This window comes from Myotis daubentonii, chromosome 18, assembly GCF_963259705.1.
Source record: "Myotis daubentonii chromosome 18, mMyoDau2.1, whole genome shotgun sequence".
In the NCBI taxonomy this organism is placed as follows: Eukaryota; Metazoa; Chordata; class Mammalia; order Chiroptera; family Vespertilionidae; genus Myotis; species Myotis daubentonii.
The window spans coordinates 1,350,066-1,373,002 of NC_081857.1; the positions used below are offsets into that span (position 1 = coordinate 1,350,066).

General features: G+C 64.5%; 1 protein-coding gene across 2 annotated transcripts; it reads right to left on the reverse strand.

Annotated features, from left to right (window-relative positions):
- Nucleotides 1–658: 658 nt before the first annotated feature.
- Nucleotides 659–22,199, reverse strand: OLFML2B (olfactomedin like 2B). Of its 2 annotated transcripts, none has more exons than XM_059675473.1 (8): nt 21,647–22,199; nt 19,615–19,878; nt 18,170–18,277; nt 11,350–11,529; nt 7,007–7,238; nt 5,285–5,791; nt 2,176–2,352; nt 659–1,775 (listed from the first exon to the last, which is right to left on the reverse strand). In XM_059675473.1, exons 1-8 carry the CDS (start codon nt 21,818–21,820, stop codon nt 1,174–1,176), a joined length of 2,244 nt encoding a protein of 747 aa, XP_059531456.1. In that variant the 5' UTR covers nt 21,821–22,199; the 3' UTR covers nt 659–1,173. The 2 variants fall into 2 exon arrangements, with proteins under 2 accessions (XP_059531456.1, XP_059531457.1); XM_059675474.1 differs by having other exon boundaries at nt 7,007–7,232; nt 21,647–22,198.
- Nucleotides 22,200–22,937: the final 738 nt, after the last annotated feature.

Consider the following 22,937-nt stretch of genomic DNA (forward strand, 5'->3'; position numbering starts at 1 on the left):
GCAACAAACAAACAAAACCACGGCCACTCAGAGAAAAAGGGGCATGAAAAGTCTGGCATAGGACGAGAGAGAGGCAGAGACAACAGGAGCAGGACAACCTGTGCCTGCCACGGCGGCCATGCCTGGCCCTCAGCTTCCGGCACTGGCATGAACAAAGAAACTGGATCCATTACGGAGTCACGTACAAACCGAACTTCGAAAACTGGCATCCTTCTCAGGTCTGTTCGTGGAGGGGTGTCGTGGGAGGCCACTGAGGTCTGCGCAGGACGCAGGGAGTGGGGCCGCGGGGCCGTGGGGACGCGATGCCTGGCCTCCCGTCGCCTCAGGAGTCCCTTTCTGTCCGGTCTGTGCACTTGGAGGACGGGGCATGCCTGAGGGCAGCAGGCGTCTTGCTCGGAGGGGATAGGGAGGAAAGCCTGGCGGAGGGTCAGGTGAGGAGGGGACTATGGGACACCAGCAGTGAGTGATGGGTGGCGAGCTTTAGGGGGTGCAGGGACGAGGCCCCACTGCTCAGCTGTGCATTTCCGAGCGAGCACCAGCTCCCTCCGGGGAGGGGGGGCGGACGGACGGGAAGAACAGGCTCCCACGTGGTGGATGCCTCTCCCCGGAGGGCCCCGCCCCGGACAGACATCAGCGCTGAACAGAAACGCACTGGGGCCATTTTAAATTCCTTCTTTATTTAAAAAAGCATTTTCTGGGTTTTAAAAACTTCTCCAGCACATAATTTTTCCTGCCCCTTAGCACTTCTTTCCTGCCTCCCTCGCTCCCGCTGCAGGTGCCTCGGCCGCAAGACCCACATGGAGACCACGCCATTGAGACGCGGGAGCCAGAGGGGCGGAGGCTCGAAGGAAGGTGGTCACTGGTCCAAGGAGAAGTTCATTTGCACAAAAATATAAACTGTGGAGGATGAGGCCAGCACATAATGTATGGATTGATCTACAATCCATATAAAAAAATAGACCCAAACTGTCACTTTACATTATACAAAATAATATATATTTTTTGAACAGCACTTACCCATCTGCACGCACACACACGTGCACACATGTACACGCACACACATTCACACATACATGCATACACTCGTGCACACACACAAACGTGCAGTGCACACACACGTGCACATGCACATACAAGGTGCAGTGGCCCGGGCACATCTGCTCCGGCCGGGTGTCAGTAGGCGAAGATGACGCGGTAGGTGACCTGGTGGCCATTGTCCCAGGCGTAGAGCAGCCGGTCCTTGGGGTTGTAGTCGATCTGGGTGGTGTAAGAATACTCGTTCTCGAACAGCAGCCGCGGCACGATCTGCGTGTTGGTGTGGGTGTCGAAGGCGTAGGAGATGTTGGCGTTGCGCTGGTTGTGGCTGTCCACGGCGTACAGCACCCCGCAGATGACGAAGCAGTGGCCGTACCGGTTCCGGCGGAGCCCGGTGCGCCACGTGGTCTCCTTCTGCGTGCTCAGGTCTGCGGCATTGAGCTTGCTCAGCACGATCACCTCCTGGCTGAAGCCCTCCTCGTCCAGGGCGGGGTAGATGAGCCACAGCCCGTTCTCGTCCACGGCGAAGTCCACGTCCGAGTGGCCCTGCCGGCCCCAGGGCGTGGCCTCCTCGTAGGCCGCGTCGGGCAGCAGGGCCCAGGCGGCCACGTAGCGGCGGCGCAGGTCGTACTTGATGAGGGTGCGGGTGAAGGCGCGGCTGTAGTAGAAGGCGCCCCCGAACACCACGTGCCCCGTGCCCGCCCAGCTGTAGGGCAGCTTGTACGAGTTGCTCCAGCGGCCTGCGGGGAACAGGCGGGCTCAGCATGCGGTGCCCAGGGTGCGGGACGAGCAGGGGTCTGCACCCCGGTCTGTCTGCTCCCCCACTTTCTACATTCACGGCCCAGCAGCCTCATCCGGCCCATAGAAATGGCTCTGGCCACTCGCCTCATGCTGCTCCAGGAGCCCAGGTTCGGCCCCAGGGGAGCGTGGTGGCGAGCTCTCAGGGCCGCGGGAAAGGAGGTCCTGACTCCAGGCTGCCCCGTCCCAGGGCGTGAGGGAGGGCAGACGTGAGATCTGAGGCCGGGGGGGGGGGGGGGGGGAGGGAGGTGGGGGGAGAAGGCCCCGTCTCGTGCACGGCACACCCAGGCCAGCGTGACTGCGCAGAGGACAGAGGAGGGAGAGCGCGGGGCCCGCACGCACCCTGTCTGAAGTTCTCCAGGTTCCTGAACTCCACCAGGGTGCTGCCGTAGGAGGAGTCGGTCACGTAGATCCGCTCGTCGCTGGCCAGCGGGTCCTTCATCCAGGCCCCTTCGTTCCGCCCGTATGTGTTCTGGGTGGTGGGCCCCGTGATGGTGGACAGCGTGTCCTTGCACCTTCCTGAGGGAGAGAGAGGTCGGGTGAGGGCAGAAGGCCCCCCAAGCCTGTGGCTAGTTCCTCCTGGAGTCTGGACTCTGGAGCCGGCTCAGCCCCGAGTCACCGGCCCCGACGCGCTCTGCCTGGCTCCGCTCGGGCTCTGCTGCGCCTGTGCCTCCCGGGCCGCTGTCCCCAGCGCTCGCTGCCGCTGCCTCCGACTTCTCCCCTCAGACCCGTCCCTGTGGGCCTCGCTGTGTCCTTTCCCGATGCCAGAACCTCTCCCACGGCGCGGGGTGCTCCTCTTACAGGCACCTGCATCTCGGCAGGTCGCCCCGCACAGGCCGACACCTGGGGCTCGGTGAGGACAGGGCAGCAGGACGGTGCCCCAAGCGAGGACGCTATGGTGGCCAGGAGCACCGTCCACAGCCCCTGAGCTGCCCCAGAGGCTCGGCCCAGGCTGTTTGGGGCCCAGAGACCAGCCCTCTGGATCCTCCAGCCTGTGCTCTGCACGGGGAGTGGGCAGCGGCTTGCTCTGGGCTGGGCTCCTGCTGAGGTCAGTCTGCCTCCATGGGCCAGCAGCTCAGCAATGCCCCGCGCGGCTCTTTGGAGCAGCCTGGGGCCCAATCGAGGCCTCGCAGCACGAGGACAAGCTGGCTCTGGGCCAAGCGAAAGCCTGAAAAGCTTGAATGTCCAAGGCCACGCATGATGACAGAGAGCACACGTGACAGGGCACACATGATGACAGGCACACGCTCATTGTGCTGCACCCGTGCGTCTGAGCCGACGGGGAAAGGCAGGTGGAGAGCCGGTGTCAGACTGCCAGCCTGGCAACCAGACCCAGGACGCCTCACCCGCCACCAGGGCTGGGCCACGGCGGCGCCGGGGCAGGACAGCTGCTCCCTGACACTCAGCTCCAGGTTCTCAGGACTCCAGGCCACGCCCACTTCCAAGCTGCCCCCCCCCCCCCCCCCCGTCTGTTCCGTGGCTCTGCTCCCCACCAGCGGTCCAGGAAGGAGCCCGCGGCCAGGATGGGGCAGCCAGGCCAGTGGAGAGGGGCCCGCCCCCCTAAGACCATCAGCAGAACCACCAGCCGAAGCCTCGTCCCCCGACCGAGCTCATCTGCTCGACAATAAAATGGTAAAATGGCTCCCTGGCAGCCAGCGGGGAAGCCAGGTGTCCTGTGCCCTGGGGTGAGCCCCTCCAGGGAGGGCACTGCTCACACGCCATCCTCGCCTGGCAACGCCTGGCTCGCGGGGCCGTGAGGTGTCCAGGCGAGCCCGGGTCCAGAGGAGCTGCTGGGCAGGGGACTTAGGCAGCGACGAGGGCATTTCTGGTCTGGGTGCCCAGCAGGGTCCCTGTCCGGGCGTACCCCCCTCCCCAGGCTGGTGCTTGGTGGGGAGACTTTCTCCCCAGATCACGGTCATGGGGTTTCCCAGCCTGTGGAGACCCAGGCTGCCCTGCTGTTGTCACGCCGACTGTCTCTGCGCCGCCTACCCGGCCCCACCGAGCCAGGAGCTGGCGACCTCCCGGTCTGTCCGCTGCCTGGGCCCCGGGCACAGCCGCTTCCTCCGGCGTCGCCCACGCAGCCCCCACCTGTGCCCACGGCCTCCCCTCCGCCTGGAGCCGGGCTCCGCCTGACGCTCATTAAACAGCCGAGGCCGGTTCTGGAATTTCTCTGGTTTCAGTTTCCCTGAGGAAAGGGTCGGCCTGGAAACCGGGGACAGGATGGTAGCCACACGCCCAGCCCCAGTCAGAACCGCCGGGCTCGCCGCCTGCCAGCGGCCGTCGCGCAGCACCCAGTGGCCGGGCCACTGCCACTGCCACCAGATGACGCCACGTGAGAGGCGCCGGGCCTGCAGCCCGGGTGGTCTGAAGCAGCCAGGCACAGGCTCGGGCCTGCAGAGAAGGTTCTGGAAAGGGAATGTCACCCCCACCAGCGATGGGCACTCGACAGGGACGGGCAGTGAACGGTGACTCCAGAAACCAACCCCCACAGCGACCTCCCCTCGGGTTAAGGGAAACGGAAGATGCAGGAGGCAGCGCCGGCGGCGGGCGGGCGGGCGGTCCTGGAGCGGCCCCTCTAGTTGAACAGAGCGTTGACCAACGAGAGAGAATGTCCCCTCCCGCCCGCTCACCGCGGCCCTGACAGCCAAACTGCTGGAGGGAGCGGAGAGCCCCAGGACCCAGTTGGGGTCACACCAGAAAACCCACAAGTGGCAACCCCCAGGGAGGGGCGGGCAGAGGCCCGGGTGGGGCCAGGCCGGGCGGGTGGCGGAGACGGCGGCCACGGAAGGGGCTCCAGGCGGCAAACACCATCAGCCGGGCGAGGGCCGCGGCGGAGGCCCAGGGGCAAACTGTCCCTCCGCCTGAAGGTGACGCGGTGGAGAAGGGGGCCCGGGCGCTCACTCCATGGCAGAAGGGACTGTGGGCGCTGGGCTCAGGGACTGCCCCCGGCCGGGGTGGCCATGGCCTCCCTCAGGTCCCGGCATCCTGCAGGAGCTGAGCAGGTGCAGCCTCACGCTGTCCCTGCGGAGGGACGGCCCAGCTACGGCCAGCTGCCGCCCCCACCCCCCCCCCGCAGGAAGGGGAGAAGAAAGCGGCATTTCCTGGGCCCCCCACTGCGTCCGGCCGTCACCCGGAGGCTTCACCTGCTGGGCCTCCGCAAACCTCAGGCCCCGAGACCCACTGCCACCGCCACTGCCCCCGCACAGCCCAGGACAGGAAGCGCCGGGCACGTGGCTGCAGACCTCGCGGAGCCAGGCCGTGGCCCCCCTGGCTCCCATGCACTTGACCAAGGACGGCCCTTCGGGTCCATGGACCCGGGTGCAAAGCTGGTCGCAGCCAAGGGCACGACACAGGCCCGTTCCTGTGGCTCAGCCCGAGCTTCCGGCTCCCACGGTCGCGAGGCTCAGCCTTTCACCTGAGCGGACCGGCCGGGCAGGTGGCGGGAGCTCACCTATGACGTTCCGGATGTCGTCCTCCTCCGGGTGCAGGGTGGGGCTGGCGGAGGCTGTGCCCTCAGCAGGCGCGGCCTTCCCCAGGGAGTCTGTCCTGACTGCGGTGGGAGGCACGGGGGACGCGTGTGTGTCCCCAGGAGCCACCGGCAGGGCAGCTGGGGCCGGGAGAGGGGGGGTGGCCGTGTGGGCCGTGGTGGTGGCTGAGGCCCGCGTGGGAGGTGGGAGGAGCGCCTCTCCCCCGGGGGCAAGAGGGACGGTGGCTGGCGGTGGTGTGGGGACTGGCTGGGCGGAGGCAGAGGCGGCAGGGACATGGGGGGCCGGGGGGGAGGCCTGAGGCCATGGGGAGGACGGGGCCGTGGCCGCGGGGCCCACGTCCGTGGTCGCAGCAGCGCCGTGACGGGTGGCTGCCGGCCTGCGGGGCACAGTGGGCAGCAGGCTGTTGTGTCTCAGCAGCTGGTCCTCAATCAGCAAGTCCACTCCGCTGTCACCGCTGAAGAACTGGTCCTCTGGGGAGCAAACAGGCTCACGTGACTCGGAGAGAACGGCCAGCGCAGGACCCAGAGCAGACAACCCGTGGCGGGTTGATAAGAAGGCTTCTTCCCCCAAAACGACGCACTGAGTCAGGGATGGGCGCTTAGAGGAAGGCGGGAGGGGGCACAGAGCGAAGGCCTTGCCCGACAGGCTTTCCCCCAGGACCCGGGCCCCACCCATCCGCCCACTCATCCCGTGTTTATGGCACAGACAACGGTGAGCAGAGTAAGGTCCTTGCCCCCCAGAGCCACCTAGTGAGGGACACACTGACAGCAGACACGGGCCGGGCACATGGCAGTGTATGGAGAGAAGCTGGTGGGTGTGGAGGGTCGGGGAGCAGCAGCAGGGACCTGCGTGATGGGTACAGTGGTCAGCTCTACTCGCTGGAAGGGAGATGAGCAGAGGCCTGAGGACGTGAGGGAGCCGAGCAGCTGCAGGGAAGAGTGCGCTGGGGGAAACAGCAGCCGTGCAAAGGCCCTGGGGCCGGAACATGCCTGCGAGGCCGATGTGGACAAAGAGGAGGGTTCGAGGTGGGGGTAGCAGGAGGTGAGGGAGAGGGACATGGGAGCCGGTGGGGGGGGCTTGGGTGCTGCACGTGGACTTCAGTTGTTATCCTGAGTGAAATGGGCGCGTGAGCAGGGTTTGAGTGGAGAAGGAAGGTGGGAGGCAGCTTTCCTAGGGACCAGAGGTGTGGCCCCACGGAACTGGTGGGTGAGCTGGTGAATCTCTGCTCATCGAGGCACCCGGGTGCAGCCGCAGGCAGTGAGACGGCATCGCAGCTCACGTGACTGACAAGGCACTTGTCCCCAAATACGCCCGCCTCCCCAAATCAATGACAAAAAGACAACAGTTAAAAATGGGCAAAAGGCTTATGACAGCAACTGGGTGAGCAGAGCTGGGGACGAGCCGGACTGGACCCTTCGGTGTGTGGGAAGCGGAGGGCGGGGAGGGGCACAGGGTTCAGGAAGCAGGAGAGACCGGGGACAGCCAGGGCTTCCGGGAGTCAGAGGCGGGAGCGCCGCGTGTCAGGCAGGCCAGGCCCGGGGAAGGGCAGGCAGGAGAGTGACTCCTCGCTGCCACGCGGTCTTCTGAAAGCCCGTGAGGTCAGGGACCTGCCCACGGCCCAGGGGGACACGGCTTCTCGGGGGACACGGCTGCCCCCCGGCCCCAGCCCTGCTGGCCCCACTCACGCTGCTCCTCTATGTCGTTCTCGTCCTCGGGGTCCTGGGCTTTGTAGTAGGTGATGCCCCGGATGATGGCAGGCTTGGAGGCCGGCCGGCCCCGCAGGGACACCTGCCTCTGGACGGGCTGCTGTGGTCGCACCAGCTCGGGTGGAGCCAGTGGCCGTGTCCGCAGGAGCTCGATGGAGTTGACGTGCTGGGACACGGTCTCCTCCCGCAGGAACCTCTCTTCATACTGTTCCTCAGAGGGACAGAGAGAGGCCAGGCCACCGATCAGGCTCAGGGGACACAGCGGCCAGGCCACCGGTCAGGATCAGGGGACACAGCGGCCAGGCCACCGGTCAGGCTCAGGGGACACAGGGAGGCCAGGCCACCGGTCAGGCTCAGGGGGACAGAGAGAGGCCAGGCCACTGGTCAGGCTCAGGGGACACAGGGAGGCCAGGCCACCGGTCAGGCTCAGGGGGACAGAGAGAGGCCAGGCCACCGGTCAGGCTTGGGGACACAGGGAGGCCAGGCCACCGGTCAGGCTCAGAGGGACAGAGAGAGGCCAGGCCACCCGTCAGGCTCAGGGGACACAGGGAGGCCAGGCCACCGGTCAGGCTCAGGGGGACAGAGAGAGGCCAGGCCACCGGTCAGGCTTGGGGACACAGGGAGGCCAGGCCACCGGTCAGGCTCAGAGGGACAGAGAGAGGCCAGGCCACCCGTCAGGCTCAGGGGACACAGGGAGGCCAGGCCACCGGTCAGGCTCAGGGGACACAGGGAGGCCAGGCCACCGGTCAGGCTCAGGGGGACAGAGAGAGGCGAGGCCACCCGTCAGGCTCAGGGGGACAGAGAGAGGCCAGGCCACCGGTCAGGCTCAGGGGACACAGGGAGGCCAGGCCACCGGTCAGGCTCAGGGGGACAGAGAGAGGCCAGGCCACCCGTCAGGCTCAGAGGGACAGAGAGAGGCCAGGCCACTGGTCAGGCTCAGAGGGACAGAGAGAGGCCAGGCCACCGGTCAGGCTCAGGGGACACAGGGAGGCCAGGCCACCGGTCAGGCTCAGGGGACACAGGGAGGCCAGGCCACACGGTCAGGATCAGGGGACACAGCAGCCAGGCCACCGGTCAGGCTCAGGGGACACAGGGAGGCCAGGCCACCGGTCAGGCTCAGGGGACACAGCGGCCAGGCCACCGGTCAGGATCAGGGGACACAGCGGCCAGGCCACCCGTCAGGATCAGGGGACACAGCAGCCAGGCCACTGGTCAGGCTCAGGGGACACAGGGAGGCCAGGCCACCGGTCAGGATCAGGGGACACAGGGAGGCCAGGCCACCGGTCAGGATCAGGAGACACAGCGGCCAGGCCACCGGTCAGGCTCAGGGGACACAGCGGCCAGGCCACCGGTCAGGCTCAGGGGACAGAGAGAGGCCAGGCCACCGGTCAGGATCAGGGGACACAGCGGCCAGGCCACCCGTCAGGCTCAGGGGACACAGGGAGGCCAGGCCACCGGTCAGGATCAGGGGACACAGCGGCCAGGCCACCGGTCAGGCTCAGGGGACACAGCGGCCAGGCCACCGGTCAGGCTCAGGGGACACAGTGGCAGGTCAGGTGGGGCAGCACTGGAGCCCAGGCAACAGCAAGGACAGACTCAGCCTTCGTCTCAGAGCCAGGGCTCCTGTCTCTGCACCGTGACCAGCTCACTCGCCTGGTGGCTCCTCCGAGGCAGGGGCTGGGCCATCAGCCCACTCACGGATCAGGAGACAGGCACACAGGCTCCTGAGCTGGGCTGGGGCCAGGGCGCTCAAAATCAGGGCCCCAGGGCTCCCGCTCCTGAGGGCAGTGGCCCATCCAGGAGGTGGTGGGGGCCTCGGGGTGTGGCCCAGCCCTGCTCTCAGCCACTGAAGCCCCAAAAGGCCCCTCCGAAGAGGAGGCACGGCCCGTCCCCTGGGGCCCGTCAGGCGGCGCGGAGGGAGAGCAGAGCCACTTGGAAACCAGCCTCTGCCCCAGATGCCTGAGCCCGAGGGGCAGAGCGGCCTCAGAGTCACTGAGCGGCTGGCGGCCACCGCCTCACTGCCCAGGAGGCCTCTGCTGACTAAGGTCTGGCCTGGAGGAGGCTGGGCCCTCCCAGCCACAGACACGCGCCCTGGCTCCCGGCATGAAGAGACCGAGCCCTGGAAGGCACTGCCCCTGCCGCCCCGCCTCCTGTCTCTGGCTGTCGAGGTGACCGGGGAGTCAGGACCAGAGGTGCCAGGGCTACGTTTCCGTGAGCACCTCGTGAGGTCAGACGTGCCCTGTGTCTGTCTCACCACCGCTCTGCAGGCGGCACCGTGCTCGCTCTGGGGGGCGCCGGCCGAGCAGCCGTCTGGTCCAACGCCAGCCAGTCAGAGGCTGTGGGGCTCCTGAGTCCACAGCCTCCGCAGGTCAGGCGGCTGCCCCGGAGCCAGGCTCTGCCTGCGGGACCCACAGGCCCGCAGCGTGACCCCGGACTCCAGAACCTGGTCCGCATCCCCGGTGCCCGCAGGCCTGGGGAACCCCTTGTTTCCATTGGACAGAGCTGCCTGACTCCAGTGCTGCCCCACCCCTGACTCAGACGCTGCGAGCTGCCCCTGTATCGCTGGGCCCAGGTGCCCTCTGCATCTCAAAAGCCCCCGTCCCCCTGGGGCAAGCCTCCGGAGCGGCTTTAATTCCGGGCTCTGAGGGGAGCTGCGGGGAAGAGCACGACCTCGCACTGGCCCGGCCAGAAAGCGTCACCCCTGCATTCCTGGCACAGGCCTCAGGCCGCCGTGGTTCCCTCATCCGTTATCCAAGACTCTGCGTGTGATTTCAGTTCCTGGCGTCTGGCTGTCCCCTCTCCCCGCCCGCGCCCAGAGCCCTCACCACCTCCAGGCCAGGACCTTCTTGGCGAGAGGCCTCCCGACTGCCTCCCCCGCCCCCCCATTCTGAGAAGCCGAGAATCGTCTACAATGGACCCCTCAGCCGGGCTCATTGAAGGGGCGGGTGAGAGAGGACGAGCCCAGCGGGGCCCCTCCCTCGCTGGTCCTGGCTCTGTCCCCACGGCTGTGCTGACCGCAGTGTGATGACTGGGCCTTGCGGGGGACAGGCCTCTGCTGAGCAAGGAGGGAATCTGGGAGTCTGGCTGGTTTGCTGTTTGCCCTCAGGAAACCCGAGCTGGTTCACACCACACGATGTGTCACCGAGACCACGGCGAGCTCAGAGCTCAGCCTGGCCGCCGGGGCAGGGGCAGGGTGGCAGCAGCCCACACTGGGCAGCAGGCGGGCGGGGGCGCCCAGGGCCACGGAGGTGCCCCCAGGTTCTCTTCCAGCCCGAACGTCCTCCCCTGGGTTCCGAGCTCAGACCCGCTCCAGCGGCCCAGCAGCAGCACGTCGGCCCGACATGGGGTGTGTGTGATGGTTGAAGGAATGTGATACTTCCCCAAGCATCAGCAGTCGTCACGGGCAAAGCCAGGAAACGAGAGGCCTTCCTCATCCCTGTTCTCTGGTTTGGAACGGGTTTGTTCTGAGTCACGAACTGGGCAGGGTGCAGGCGCCATACTGTCCACAGGGCTGAGCTGGCTGCTGTCCTGCCCTCGGAGCACATGTGCCCGGTTCCCCAAACCGCCCAGCACCCCTGAAGGAGCTGCTCTGCCTACGAGTCCCAGGCCGGGGGGGTGAGCGACCCAGGCAGCAGCGTCCTATGGACAATGCCGCCCGGCCCTCCCAAGTGACCGCAGCCTCGGCCCTGCCCCGCCCACGCCCCGCCTGGCTGCCTGGGGAGCCCCTGCGTGGTGCACCTGGAATCCCTCTGCCGCCCACCTGGCGTGGCCCCAGGAAGCACGTGAGGCGCTGTCACGGCCGCCCTCCCGGGGCCAGCGCCTCCCCCCGCTGCCCTGGGCCTGGCGGCGTCTGCACCCGTTACCCGCTGGTCCCCCACTCATTCAGGGGGGCTTCCTAGTTCATGCTGTTTCTTGGTCATCCATTTAGGGGACAACCCGACACATTAAATGGTATCACGTGTCACCCCAGCACATGAACGCAGCGTAGGAACTGAAGCCGGAGCAAACGGGTCGCAAATGGGAGGAACGTGAAACAAGTGGGTCGTTGGATGTCGATCAAGTCGCGTCAGACAGTGTCCGTTACACGGGTGACGGTGTGCTGGGACCCCCACCGCCACTTCCCGCTGAGCCAGGGCGACTGCGAGCTCTCCTGGCTCTGGCTCCTTGCCGGCCCGGCCCGCGTGCCAGCGGAGTCCTGCCCTCAACACTGACCCGCAGCCTCTCTGGGCCTCAGAGGAGCCGAGGGACAGGGACCGGCCTGCGACAGGATGGGATGAGCTCAGTGCACCTGCCAGGCGCTCATGCTGGGGGGGGGACGGTACCTCGGGGTGGGCGTAGGCGGCGGCCGCGTCCCTCTGCAGGGCGGAGCCTGCCTCCGCCTCCGGGAGCCCGGCTGCTGCGTCCCGGGAGCAGTTCTTGCCGCGCTGGCTCATCTCGGCACGAATTCCTTCCACGTCCTCTTTGATTTGCTCGTTTTCCTTGGTGAGGTTTTTAGAAACTTCCTGAGAGAAAACATTTAAAAAGAGGGTTCACCACTGCACTGAAGACTAGCAGGAGGCGCTGCCATCTGCTCAGAGCACAGGCCTGCCAGGCAGGCGGGGCACCGGCCCAGAAGCCACTGGGCCCTGAGTGTCCAGCCCTGCGCTGAGGAACCATCCAGGCCCCAGATCCCAGGCCCCACATCCCAGATCCCACATCCCAGATCCCCCATCCCAGATCCCACATCCCAGGCCCCAGATCCCAGATCCCACATCCCAAGCCCCACATCCCACATCCCAGGCCCCACATCCCAGATCCCCCATCCCAGATCCCACATCCCAGGCCCCAGATCCCAGGCCCCAGGTCCCAGATCCCACATCCCACATCCCAGGCCCCAGATCCCACATCCCAGGCCCCAGATCCCAGGCCCCGGGTCCCAGGCAGTATTTCTGATGCTTGGCTCCAGCAGCCCCACTGGAGCCTGGCTTTCCCAACCTAATTGTGTGATTAAGGTCAAGTGTGGCAGAAAGAAAGGCACTGAGTACTCCTGGGAGCTCGTCCTGGGGAGGGGGGAGAGGACACCCCCACTGGAGGGAGGCCACACGCAGGGGGAAGAGGAGCTCTGGGCATGGCACCTGTGAGTGCCCAGGGCCCAGGAGGGGCGCGGACCGGGCAGCAGGGGCCCTTCCTGAGGGGTGGCGCCGTGGGGTCTGAGTCACGGGCAGCCATGGACCGGCTCCGAGGCGCCCTTTCCCCCCTCAGTTTAGAGCCCTGAGCTGCACTGCGGTCCACATTGTCCACTCTGGCCACTTCTAGGTTCCCACGAGCCTCTGAACTGCCCACGCTCTGTCCTCCTAGGGCAGGGATGGCGAGCCTTCTGAGCTCGGCATGGCAGCGTTTTGAAAAGCCCTAACTTAACTCTGGTGCCGTGTCACATATAGAAATTTTTTGATATTTGCAACCATAGTAAAACAAAGACTTATATTTTTGATATTTATTTTATATATTTAAATGCCATTTAACAAAGAAAAATCAACCCAAAAAATGAGTTCACGTGTCACCTCTGACACGCGTGTCATAGGTTCGCCATCACTGGCCTAGGGCCAGGCCGTGTGTGTGCAGGGGCAGCCAGCAGGTGAGGTGGAGCCGGATTTGCTTCCTGTCTTTCTTTGACACACAGACGAGGCAGCCTGTGATGAGGCTGTGTCCTGGAGGGAAGTCAGGAGCCCGGGGGTGTGGGGGGGGGGGCGGGACACAGACACCTGGTGTGGGCTCCGGCCGATCCGGCCACGTGTGGCCGTGGGAGGGCTCGGGGTCCCCGGGCGCAGGCCACGCAGCCTCTCTGACTGCGCAGAACTCACTGTGCGGGCAAGAGCCCGTGGGAAAGTGGTCTTGTTTCAGGCCCAGAGCGAGCCCTCTCTCTGGGTGGGTCAGTCCTGACAGGGTGGGGCGGCCACATGCCCCATTAGGAGAGTGGATTCCTGGCCCACGGCTGTTGCCAGACCAGCGTCCACATGTGAACGGGGAAGTCCTGGCAGTTTCCCTGTGGCTCTTACGGTGGGTCAACGAGTTCATGTGAGTGGCTGTGAGTTTTCATAGAAGGTTAGAGCTGGCCTGGACCCCACAGCTCAAGCCTAACCTTTCATTGCAGGGTGAGGACATGGAGGCCCGCAGCAAGGAGGCGACTTGCCTGAGGACCTTTTAAAACAAGTGTCAGAGGAAGAGCCGAGATGGTGGCGTAGGAAAACGCCTGTACTCGCTGCCTCCCACAACCACGTCAAAATTACAACTAAATACAGAACAACCAGCACCCAGAACTGCCGGGAATCTGGCTGAATGGAAGGCCTACAACTAGAGAATTAAAGACAGCACACCGAGACGGAGGAGGCACAGACTGGCTGGACCAGCACCCACAGGTGGCATTTTTTAAACAGGAGGGAGGTTGTCTCTGCGGAGGCCGCCCGTGAGGCACAAGGGGTCCGGTCCCCCAGACCCCAGCCCAGGCTCCCAGAGCTGGGAAGAGAAGTCCCCATGACTTTGGGCTGTAAAAGAGGGGGTTGGGGTCAGTGACACAGAGGCTGCTGGAGTTCTAGGTGTTCCTCTTAAAGGGGCCCCGCACATGAACTTACAAGGTCCCGCTTCCTCTGAGCTCCGGCGCAGGGCAGTGGCTTTGGGGGGCCCAGACAGGTACGGGGAGGAAGTGGACTGTCTGGCATCCGGGTAGGAACTTGGGGCAGCTTTCTCCCAGATGAAGGTGCTCACAGGGGTCATTGTTGCTGTGCTGGGACCTCTCTGGTTGCAGGGCTGACTGGCAGGGGTAATATCTGTTTGCTCTGCCCTGGTGATTCCCAGAGACCCTGCCCCATCCAATTTGCAGCCCGCCCAACCTGTCTGCAGTGGCCTTTCCATATGAATGGCCTGTCCTTACTCAGGCTTCAGACTTTGCTGAAACCTCTTAAGCAAGCTGCAGCTGGTGTCAGTGTGCCCCATTCCTATCAGCAAGAGGCCCGAGACCCTGCACTAGTAGGAGCCTGTCTTGCTTCACAGCTGGGCTTCACCTGGGCACCTCCATGCCCAATACAAGTAGTTCCTGCGGGGTGGCCCCAGGCAGTGGCTGACTTTGTACCTCCCTGGAGGTCCCAGAGCCGGTGCACCCAGTGGGCAGCTTCAACCATAGCCAATTACAACTCTACACGCCTATAAGCGACCACTCAAGGGGCAGACTCAGTGAGCACCAAAGCCCCACTGAAGCAAGTCCTGCTCCATAGGGGTGTCTCCTGTACAGCTGCTCTTCCACTGTAGTCGCAGCTGGTCCTCATAGCCAATTGGCCTGGAGGTCACTTCCTCCCAGCGACGCCAACAGCAATCAAGACTCAACTACAAGGCAGTGCACACAGCCCACACAGGGGCGCACCTATAGCTCCCAGCTCAGGTGACTGGGGAGGCTGAGCCACTGGGCCCCACAGGACACATACTTCACAGCCACAGGAGACATAGCAGCTCTACCTCATACATGGAAGCAAACACAGGGAAGCGTCAACATGGGGAGACAACAAAACATGCCACAAACGACAGAAATGGAAGAGAGCAAACTTTTGGATACAGAGTTCAAAACCATGGTTATAAGGTTACTCATGGATCTTCATGAGACTTCCAACGATCTTAGTGAGAAAGTCAAAGATATGAAAAAGGACCAATCAGAAATGAAGCCTACACTAACTGAAATAAAGAATCACTTTCAGGGATTCAATAGTAGAGCAGAGGAATCTGAGATCCTATCAACGATGTGGAATATGAGGAAGGAAAAAACACCCAATCAGAAGAGCAAGAAGAAAAAAGAAAAAAAAATGAAGATAGTGTAAGGAGCCTCTGGGACAACTTCAAGCGTACCAACATGTCCATTATGGGGGTGCCAGAAGGATAAGAGAGAGGGCAAGATATTGAAAACATATTTGAAGAAAAAATGACAGAAAACTTCCCCTACCTGATGAAAGAAATAGACATACAGGTCCAGGAAGCGCAGAGAACCCCACACAAGAGGAACCCAAAGAGGCCCACACCAAGACACATCATAATTAAAATGCCAAGAGCAAAGGACAAAGAGAGAATCTTAAAAACAGCAAGAGAAAGACAGTCAGTTACCTACAAGGGAATACCCATACGACTGTCAGCTGATTTCTCAACAGAAACTTTGCAGGCCAGAAGGGAATGGCAAGAAATATTCAAAGTGATGAATAGCAAGAACCTACAACCAAGATTACTTTATCCAGCAAAGCTATCATTCAGAATTGAAGGTCAGATAAAGAGCTTCGCAGACAAGGAAAAGCTGAAGGAGTTCATCACCACCAAACCAGTAATATATGAAATGTGAAGGGTATTTTTTAAGGAGAAGAAGAAGTTTAAAAATATGAACAATAAAATGACAGTAAATACATATCTATCAACAATTGAATCTAAAAATCAAAATAAATGAGCAAGAAATCTAACGAATAAAATAAACTGGTGAATAAAATAGAATCAGAGATATGGAAACATGGAACAGACTGACGATTCTCAGAGGGAAGGGGTAGGGGCGAGAAGAGGTTAACCAAAGATCTTACCTACGGACACAGGCAGTGGGGTGAAGGCTGGGGCAGGTTGGGAACCGGGTGAGGGGGGCAAAGGAGGACATCTGTAATACTCTCAACATAAAGGTTAGAAACACAACCACAAATGGCAGAGTGGAGCCCGGCCCCAGCCTCCTGGCTCCTGGATCCCTAAGAACTCAGCCAGCTCTTGCACAGCTCAGAGGACGCCAGCGGGGACAGGGAGGGTATCCTTGCTGCTTGAGTCGGTCCAGAGGCCAGCAGCAGGTGCTACCGCCAGGAAGCTGGTTAGAGACCCTGTGATCCGAGCTGCCTCCTGGCAAGCCCAGGCGCTCTTCACGCGGAGGGACTGCAGCTGCCTGGGCCGGGCAGGGGCCTGAGCCGGGCGGGGGGGCCGGGGCCGGGCGGTGGGGCCGGGGCCGGGCAGGGGGGCCTGGGCCGGGCGGTGGGGCAGGCCAAGCTGCCGGGACGGACAGAAAGGTCCTGGTGGATTCGGGCGGCTGTGCCTCGGTGCGCACCTCTGGAGAGCGGCCCAGCGTCTCTGTGGCCGCGGGTCTGGTGTGACGCGCTGCATCGCTAGTGCACTCTGTGAGGGGCCAGTGGTCAGCCAGGCCAAGGAGGCCCCTGCTCTGTGACGTCCCTCCTGGGAGGGGAAGTTTGCAAGAAGCAGATGAGCCACAAGGGTCCACCCAGGAAAACAGTGCGTCAGGTGACGTGGCCGATGCGGGTGCTGACCCTCCCCCGCCAGCGCACAGCCTGGGGGCACTGAGGTGCGTCCCTTTCCTGCCCACAGGGCCCAGGGCTCCACTGGGCACCCCAGTGGCGCGGCCTCAGTCGCCTCATTACCCACACAAGGCTCACGCTCCTGGCAGCCAGAGGCGGCGTTGCCATGTGCTGGCGGGGCCCCATCGTGGGTCGCTGGGCCCCTGGATGCCCCCGCACTGATCTGTAGTCCTCGGTGCCCCTCGGGCCGGTGAGGGGCCCGTCTGGGTTTGCACAGGGCAGGATGGAGGTAGCCCGGCCCCCAGAGCCCAGAGGGCGGCAGAGGTCACCCCTCACGGGAACGGCAGAGCCTGTCCACCACCTAAATAAATGCCAGGCTGCAGTGGCATCACCCGTCAGCCGCCCCCAGGTCTCCTCCCTGGCTCAGTCCTCTCCTACCCAGGGCCTATGTGGGGCACTTCTCAGGGGCTGGGGATGACCCCCACGGGCACTCTCGATCTCCCCTGGCAGAGGGAGGCCCCATGACTCCTCCTCAGGCTCTTCCCCGGCACAGCTGGGGCCGTGACGAGTACGGCGTGTGCGGCTGGGTCCCGGGCCACGCGGTGCTGTGGGGGCCTATCTGGCGGGGTGAGCGTTTCCCCGGTCCCTGCTGAGGATCCCTGGGCAGAGCAGTGTGCGAAGCCAGGAGGAGAGCGACGGGCTGGCACAGGCCATGGGCCGGGAGGCCTGGGCAGTCTGCTCTGAGCCCTTGGGTGAGGCCCAGCAGGGGCAGGAAGGTGTGCACAGAACAGGTGCCAGGTGCTGGGGGCCTGTGCACAGACGCCCCTCGGGAGGGAGGAAGCGTGAGGATGAGGCAGGGTTGCCGGGCAAGGGGACTGGATGTAGTGGCCCTGGGGTCCAAGGCTGGTGGAGACTGTCTGACCTCGCCCGGCGGCGGGACAGGTGTGTGCATGCCTGGCTGAGTCTAAGCCGAAGTGTGGGGACCTGGGGGAGGTGAGGGTACAGCAGGAACAGGCGGGGGTGCGGAAGGTGCTCTTTAGAGACCAGGGGCGACCCCGGCACAGGCAGAGGCGGCCTCTTGGCGCCCACCGGACAAGCAGGAGTGATGACACCTGCCTTCTCCCCAGGCCTGGGCAGGACAATGGTGAGGCTGCAGCTTGGCAGCTGTGGGCGAAGCGGAGGGAGGGCCCCCCGGGGGCAGGGAGAGGGTGGGGACCCGAGCCATGGAGGAGGCCATGCTACCCCGCAGCTGGAGCCCCAGGCAGGCAGCAGGCTGTGGGCCCCCCTCCGGGAGCCGGTAGGGCCTGGGTGAAGGGAGCAGGCTTCCTTGTGGGAGTGACGTGAACCAGCGTGGGGCCCCTGGACCCCGGGGGAGGGCTGGTAGCTCAGCCTGCCCTCCCCCTACTCCAAGCCCTCCAGGACCCATCGAGGACCAGGTGGGCAGGGACAGCCACCCCGGCGGGCAGCTGTCTCCAGCCCCCAGAGCAGCGGGTGTTCAGACTGTCAGCACAGGCAGGACGAGGCCCCGTCCCTCTGACCACAGCTGAGAGATGGCAGCCGGCCTGGGCGGACCCGCCAGCTGCCGAGGCCAGCTGCTCCCCAAGCAGATGGCTGATGAGCATCTAGCCCGGGCCAGGTGCTGGCTGCGACCTGGGACCTTTGTGCCCTGGAGCACAGGCCTCTGCGCTATAGCCACAGGGGTATATGGTTCTTCTGTATGGAAAGAAGGCAATGACATTACATTTCACTGGTCCTCTTGGCCACCAGCAATGTGTCTTCTGTCAACACGCTGGGAAGTTCGATACACTTTGGGCTTGGTCAGGTGAAAGACACGGAGACCCAGCATGCGCCTTACCTCCTCCAGTTTGTCCACGCGCCCCACCAGCTTGCTGGTGACCGAATGCAGCTTCAGGAGGTCCAGGCCGTAGAACGCGCCCTCCAGCATGTCTATGATGGTGGCGAGCTGCGGAACAGGGCAGGTTAGTCTAGGGCTAGGCCAACGGACCAGGGCGAGCCCACAGGGAAACCCCAGGGACTGAGAGGTGGCCTCAGAGGTGGCACTTGTCTTGGCAGCCACGCAGGCAGACGCAATGCGTGAGTGTACCCGCCTGCGGGGACCCTGGTGAAGCTCCCTCGTCTGTCTTTCCTCCTAGGCTGTCAGTCCTGTCAGTCAGCACAGCACCTGCCCGGCGGGGTCTGTGGACACCCAGGGGGGTGGCTGGAGCCTCAGTACCTGTGCATGCGGCCCTGGCACGCTGCCCTGGGGCGCCCCCCCGCCTGCGGAGAGCCCTGGAGGCGGCGTGGGTTCCTCGCACTGAGAGCACCGGCCCAGGCGGGAAAGCGCCTTGGGACCCCACTCTGAGGTGCAGCTGGCAGGGGCACCGAAGCCTCAGGTCCTCCAGGGGAAGGAGGCCGCGGCCCTGACACATCCCGGGCCGGGGGGCAGGAGCGGGCAGAAGGCCGGTGCTTCGCCGGAGCCTCCTGCTGAGGCCCCAGCACAGCCTGCTGGACGCCGGTCTGCGCCTCTGCCCCGCCAGCTCCAGCCTCGAGTCAGACAGAACCTGTGTGCGAGGCCTCCGTCCTCCCACCGGCGCCGGCAGCGACCCCGGGGCCGGGCCGCGGAGGGGTCGGTTCTCTGTGCTGTGATGACGTTTCGCTTCCTGGTAGGAAGTTCTGCTGCCGTTCCAGGGGCCCCGGCACCCCATCCTACGGCCGGGCGGTGCCTTCGTCCAGAAACGAGCTTCAGGGCAGAGCGTCGGCTCCGAGGGGTGGGCTGAGCGGGGTCGCTCGCTGCCTGTTAAACGCCCCTCTGCCGACGGTGCCTGACCGCCAGCGGCACGTTACGGGCAGTCACTGCGCAGCACGCGTCCAGGCGGTGCCCGCACTCTCAACGGCCGTCACCAGCGCTCGGGCCAATCCGCCGGGAAGACGTTCCCGCTGTGCGCTCAGGGGACGCGGCCAGACAAGGGAGTCACCGCAGTCGATGATGCAAGTGGTGCCGAGCGATGACCGGAACCGTCGTCTGACTCCCAGACCCAGCTCCTCCCACCGCCCGGCGGCCAGAGCCAGACGAGCCGCCCCGGTGGGCCTGCGGGCCACGTTTAGCTGCTGGCCTGGCAGCTGCCCCAGCCCGGCCTCCCTGGCTCCCTTGGCAAGATGGGCAGACTTGGCTCTCACCAGCCCCTTGGATGTCGGGGCTGAAAGTGACCAACTGCGTAAAGGCTAAAGCAGGTCCCTCACTCAAAGGCCTGAGGTCCCCGGGCACCCCCACACCCAAGGCATCGCCCCACCAGGCCCCACCTTCAAGTCGCGGCTGTCAGCCTCCCGAAGCTTCTGGAGCCTGAAGTCCCCCTCGCAGGGGTTGAGGGCGGAGGGCGGAGCGACGCAGGCGCACTTGCAGGACGAGCCGGAGGTGATGGTCTCCACGGTGTAGAAGTCCTCCTTCCGGGAGGCTCCGGCGTTGACCCTCCTGCAGGCGTCCTGGCCCAGGGGCCTCACCACACATTTGCACTGGCAGTCGGAGCCCTCGGACACAGCCTTGACCTTGTCATAGTCTCCCAGCAACTGCACAGACAGACAGAGAGAGGATGGGAGAGCGTGTGGACACAGGCCCCTGAGGACCGCTCAGCCGGAGACCTCAGACGCCTGACCGCCCTCATGGTCACCGCAAGACCGCCTGCTGGCCGCGACCTTTCCTTGCAGGCACCGCGGGCCGCCGCCTCTTGTCCGAGGAAGCTGTGTGTTTCTCGGGGCCTCAGCCTTTCCTCATTTTAAGGAAAACCAGTGAGCCCCAGCATCCTCCCAGCAGGCCTTGCCCCAGCGGGAGCCCGGGTTTAGAGTAAAGAAGGAAAGGAGACCGGCCTGCTGGGGCCGCTGCCCACACTCGGACCTGAAGATGCTCCTTCCCATCGCCACTTACCACCCTCCACTCGTGAGCGCCTCCCGGGACCGCGCTGGGGGCCCATGCGCCAGGCAGAGTGCAGAGGGAGAGGGCGCGCCCCGCGCCCCGCACCCAGCGCCCAGCGAGGTGAGGTGGCTTTCCCACGGCCGCAGCCCACAGTGCACCAGGAAGACTTCCAGGAGGGGGTGTTTGCGCAGGGCTTCGAAGCACGGGTTAGATTTGGAGAAAGGGAACTGCAGGGAGAAACTGGTAAGGGTTCCTCCGTTTAAGGATTGAGTTGGCTCCTAGAGCAGCTTCTGGACCCAGAGTCCAGGCAAAGCTCAGCGCGCACTGGCAGCCTCTCTGCTCCTCCTCAGTCTGCCAGCTCACAGGGCAGCCTCTGGAGCCCCCCTGCTGGGGGAACAGGCTTCTCCCAGCTGCTCTCCAGCAGGCCCTGCACCCCCAGCACCAGCTCCCTTCTGGGCACCGAGAGGGGCTCCTTTCGTCCAGTTTGTGAGCCGCTGGCAGGCCATGAGCTTGTGGGGGAGCCTTCCTGGGTGCTGGCGGGGAACAGGCTGTCATGTTTTTCCTGCAAAGGGTGGGTTTCTTCTAACACTAATTTTTTCAGGGCTGTGATCAAACCCAGCGACGAAGGCGTCGTAGTTCAAGGTGACGGAGCGGCTGGGCTGACCGCAATCGCCGCCTGCCCTCCGCCCCGCCCTGACCGCACGGAGACCCCTGCAGCCCTCCTTCCCAAGGCTCGGCTCTCGGGAAGCTGTGCCCATGGCCCCGCAGGGCTCCGACGTCAGGCGCTTCTGTCTCTTTAATGTCGGGGTCCGAGTGAGGCTGAGGTTGGTACTCGGCCTGTGTTAGCACAGCTATGACGGGAAGGCCAGGAGACCCGTGTTCGCTGCGAGCCCAGTGCAGGCTTGTGGAGTGCGGGCAGCTAGCGGCTCGGCGTCCGTCCGCCACGGGTCATGGAATAAAGAGCCCCGAGAGCCCCGAGAGGAGAGGGGTCTGCCCCGCTCCCCCCCGCCCCGCTCTAACCGTCGCCTGATGGTCCTCCGCTGAAAACTGGGACTAGGGCGTGAGGGCTGAGCCCTGAAGCAAGGACAGTCCTTTACTGCCCACATTCACCCCATCTGCTCCGGCCTCTCACTCCTGTGGTGGAACATCTGCCAGGGGTCCCGCCACCCGCCTCTGCCCAGCACGCGCCGGGTCACATTCCGGCTCCCACAAACAGCCGCACAGACCAGAGGGGTCTCCTCCCAGCCCTGAGCCAGGGTCTCCATTCTTCCCCTGCCTCCTCTTCTCCTGGTCCCATCGCCTGAAAGACCCCGACTTCGAGAGGAGGACCCACGCCCCTAAGGAATCATTCGATGGATGAGAGGTAAGTGCCCTCCTGGCCTTGGCCCACCTGGTGCGGCAGGCAGGTGGCCAGATGGCGCCTACCTGAGACAAGACGTTCTCCTGGTTGTCTGCCTCGTTCTGCAGGGTCTCGGCCTCCGTGGGTGCCACTGTCTGCGCGGTAGGGGGCTCGCTGGTTCCGGCAGGGGCCACACCGACCACGCCGCCGGGGGCCACACCCAGAGCCAGCCAGAGAACCAGCAGCAGAGGCTGGGCCATGAGGGCGAGACAGAAGGGGCTCAGCCTGGAACGTCTGGGGACGGTCCGGGCGGCGACTGGGCCAGAGTCTCCTGGCTGGAGTCCGAGGGCGGAGCTCAGAGGGCCTTCCCCTGCCGGGTGCAGCCGAGCGCGCGTGGCCCAGGCGCCCCCGAGACCCTGGTCATCTCCGTCCGGATGGGCGCGAGCAGCCCTGGGCGCAGGGAAGGGGGAGGTGACCCGGCGTCCTCAGGCGGGAGGATGGGGTCCGACAGCAACGGCGGTGCACCGGGCAGCAGCGGGCAGCCCGAGGTCGCCCAGCGCGGGCTGCCGGGAACCTGGGGAGCAAGGACGGGCCGACTGCTGGGAGCGGACCGGGCGAAGAGCTCGCAGAGGGAGGGCGGAGCCTCTATTGTGCAGGCCTCGGAGGTGCAGCCAGTGACAGCGGAGGGGGAGGAGGAAAGGGAGGGAGGGAGGAGGACCCAGAAGCCCGGGTGCCCTGACTCGCCCTGGGGCTCTGGCCTTCGCCCCGGGGGTGGGGTGGCGTCGGAAGGGGGCCCTTTCCTTCATCTGACTGCAAATGAAGAAGGGAGAGAAATGACCGTGAGCCGGCTCTCCAGGTGGGGCCCCGGCACCCACTGTGGGGAGAGGGGTCCGAAGGCCGGCAGCTCTGCTGGCGCAGCCGGGGAAGCAGGGGCCTCTGCTCCCACCGGACTCGCAGCTTTAAACTTGGCGCTGCCGCGGTCTGTCCAGTGCAGCTCCGGGCCTGGTGGCACCGCCGCCCAGAGGACAGCTGCTGAGCTCCCGCTGGCGGCGGATGAGGATGAAACAGGCGGCTTCGCGGGAAACCCGACACTGCGCCCGTCAGAGGGTGGTCGAAAGGGAACAGCCTGGTCCTGATAAGCCTCAGGGTCTCTGCCACCAGGCGATCTTCAAGGTGCCCACTGTCAACACTGCGAGATGGCCAGCACCCTTCGGGCACAGCCGCCACCCGGGGGCACTGAACAGACACTTTCAAAGATGTGAAAGGTGTCACTGCGGATCCTTGAGGGAGTGTAACACCTGCCTCTTCCGCTCAAGAATAGGGGTTTGGCTCAGTGGATAGAGCGTTGGCCTGTGGATTCAAGGGTCCCAGGTTCGA

Bases quoted from the DNA above. Each gene is read 5' to 3' on its own strand.
- OLFML2B (XM_059675473.1), bottom strand. From the start codon at position 21,820: ATGGCCCAGCCTCTGCTGCTGGTTCTCTGGCTGGCTCTGGGTGTGGCC. The intron at 18,278-19,614 runs GTGGGGCCTGGT...CCTGTTCCGCAG, and splicing joins CTGACAGCCGCGACTTGAAG to CTCGCCACCATCATAGACAT. The intron at 11,530-18,169 runs GTAAGGCGCATG...GTTTTCTCTCAG, and splicing joins GCGTGGACAAACTGGAGGAG to GAAGTTTCTAAAAACCTCAC.